The sequence below is a fragment of the Tupaia chinensis genome, unplaced genomic scaffold (genome assembly GCF_000334495.1).
Source record: "Tupaia chinensis unplaced genomic scaffold, TupChi_1.0 Scaffold000140_1, whole genome shotgun sequence".
Lineage (NCBI taxonomy): Eukaryota > Metazoa > Chordata > Mammalia > Scandentia > Tupaiidae > Tupaia > Tupaia belangeri.
In genome coordinates, this window is record NW_006159610.1 from 9,391,300 (window position 1) to 9,393,411 (window position 2,112).

At 40.1% G+C, this 2,112-nt stretch overlaps 1 protein-coding gene across 1 annotated transcript in view; it reads right to left on the reverse strand.

The window, feature by feature from the left end:
• The window catches only part of CLEC5A (C-type lectin domain containing 5A), a 9,815-nt gene that overhangs the window by 1,601 nt on the left and 6,102 nt on the right, over positions 1-2,112 (reverse strand). The window contains exon 5 of the mRNA XM_027770529.1: positions 1,506-1,612. Coding sequence (XP_027626330.1) covers positions 1,506-1,612 — 107 coding nt within the window. The remainder of the gene's footprint in view (positions 1-1,505; positions 1,613-2,112) is intronic.

Sequence of the window (2,112 nt, forward strand, 5' to 3'; positions counted from 1 at the left end):
CAGCAGGAAGACTGAGATAAGGAAGAAAGCAATTTCTCATTCTTTGCCAGACCTGTGTTGGTTTAAGAAAATATTGATGGAGGTGCTTTTTGGCTTTTTCCTACCTTTTTCAGTCCCTTTTAGTCTGATCAGACAAAACCTGGTTTCACAAAGAGGTTAAGAGTTTTGGACTCAAGTGGATGTATTATCATGTTGTGGTTCTATCATTTACTAGCTATGTGGTATTCAACGTATTTCTAAGCCTTTCTTGTTCTCAGATCAGCCATCTGTTAAATGAGAAGTCATAAAAACTTTCTATCACATCTTGATGAATACTGCAGGAAATAACATAAGTCATTTTCTTAGAATATTCTCTGGCACCTAGTAGTCACTATCTTCCACTCTATGGGAAAGCCCATTTATAGGCTAGGGATCTCCCTTACTGTCTGTCTGATTCAATGTTTTCACATAGACACTGGGAAGGAAGATTTATGGTCTCCACAACACTTATCTCCACAGGGTGTGTCATAGGAGATGGCTTTTTTTTTTTTTGAGAGCTTTTTTTTTTTTTTTTCACTATAGGGCGCGTGTGCTCGCCAGACAGAGAGAGACAGAGAGACAGAAAGCGAGAAATCACCCCCCAGGGGGATGGCCATGCCACAATCCCTTCTCCTCCATTCTCCTCTTGGGATCTTGGGCATGCACGCACACGTGCCCGGCGTGAGTTTTAAGCCACCGGGTCTGGGATGCGAACCGTGGTCGACTACGTGGGAGTCCAGCGACATAGCCAGTACGCTAACTGCTGGTCCCAGGAGATGGCTTTTGAGAGTTAAAGTTTCATAGCTTTAAGACACAGATATGTTGCTTATAATACCTTTCTTTAGATTAAGATTAAAAGTTCTGGGGCAATCTTATGGCCTAGTGGTTAAGGGAGCCAGATTCAACATGGCCAACCATGGTTTGAGTCCTGGACCTGGTGGCTTTATAAAGAAGGCAGGCACATGTGCATATGTACCCCAAATTCTGACTGGTTGGAAAAAATGGAGGAGAAAGGATTGTGGCATGACCACACCCAGTCGAGCGCAGGGAGTACTTTCTCCCTCTCTCTCTCTGTCTCTTTATCTGGCAAGTGCACACACTCTCTGGCAAATTAAAAAAAAAGAAAAGAATATCCACATCTGGGAAAGTTGATGTTACTTACCAAGAAAATATGATCTGTAAGTTAAAAGACATATAAGATACATCAAACAAATGCTATGTATATTGATTTTTTTTGGATTCCAATTTGAACAAAATAATTTGTTTAGATGAATACTCTTCTTTCTCCTTAGAAATGTTTGCTATTTCCTATAATGCAAAGTTTATTAAAATGTGTCTCTGGGACTAGATTGGAAGAAAGGAAAAAAAGTGAAAAACAAAAGTTGAGTCTCCGCCTTTGAGCTATTCCAGAATGAACCCAACTGAGTGTCAAGTTTTATCTCTTGAGGCAAACCTAGGTCCCCAGAAAATACAGGATGGTCACATACTTGCCATTGAACACAGCATTGTTGATCCAACGCCACCTTTTCTCTGCCTGCTGATACATTAAGCCAATAAAATACTTCTCAGCTCCAGTTATGACTTGAAGAAACTTCTAGAAATTAAAATAAATGAACAGTTTAAATGCAAGACAGTAAGCCATAATTATCTGATTCTGTAAACAATGAAGTCTAGTAGGTAACTCTGGGACTGGCTCTTGCTTGTACTCACTGTTAACCCTAAAGATGCAGGAATCTGAATCACCTGGAGGTCTTGCTAAAACATAGATCTCTAGGCTTCTGGTTCAGATCACACATTTATATTCCTAAGGAATGTCTAGGAGATGCTGGTGTTGCTGTCCAGAGATCACACTATGAAAATGAAGGGGAGGGGGACTATTCAATTTGAAACAGCATAATTTCAAATATACTTTTAAAATTTGGAATGCCTCTGTACATAGGATTGATTTAATCACCAGAAATGTTATATTCCAAATGAGGTTGAATCAAGTGACAATAAAATGTATTGATGAGCCAGCTGGTGGCATGGTGGTTAAGGCAGCTGGATTCTACCTGGTCGACTGTATAGTTCTAGTTCTGACCTGGTGGCTTTAAA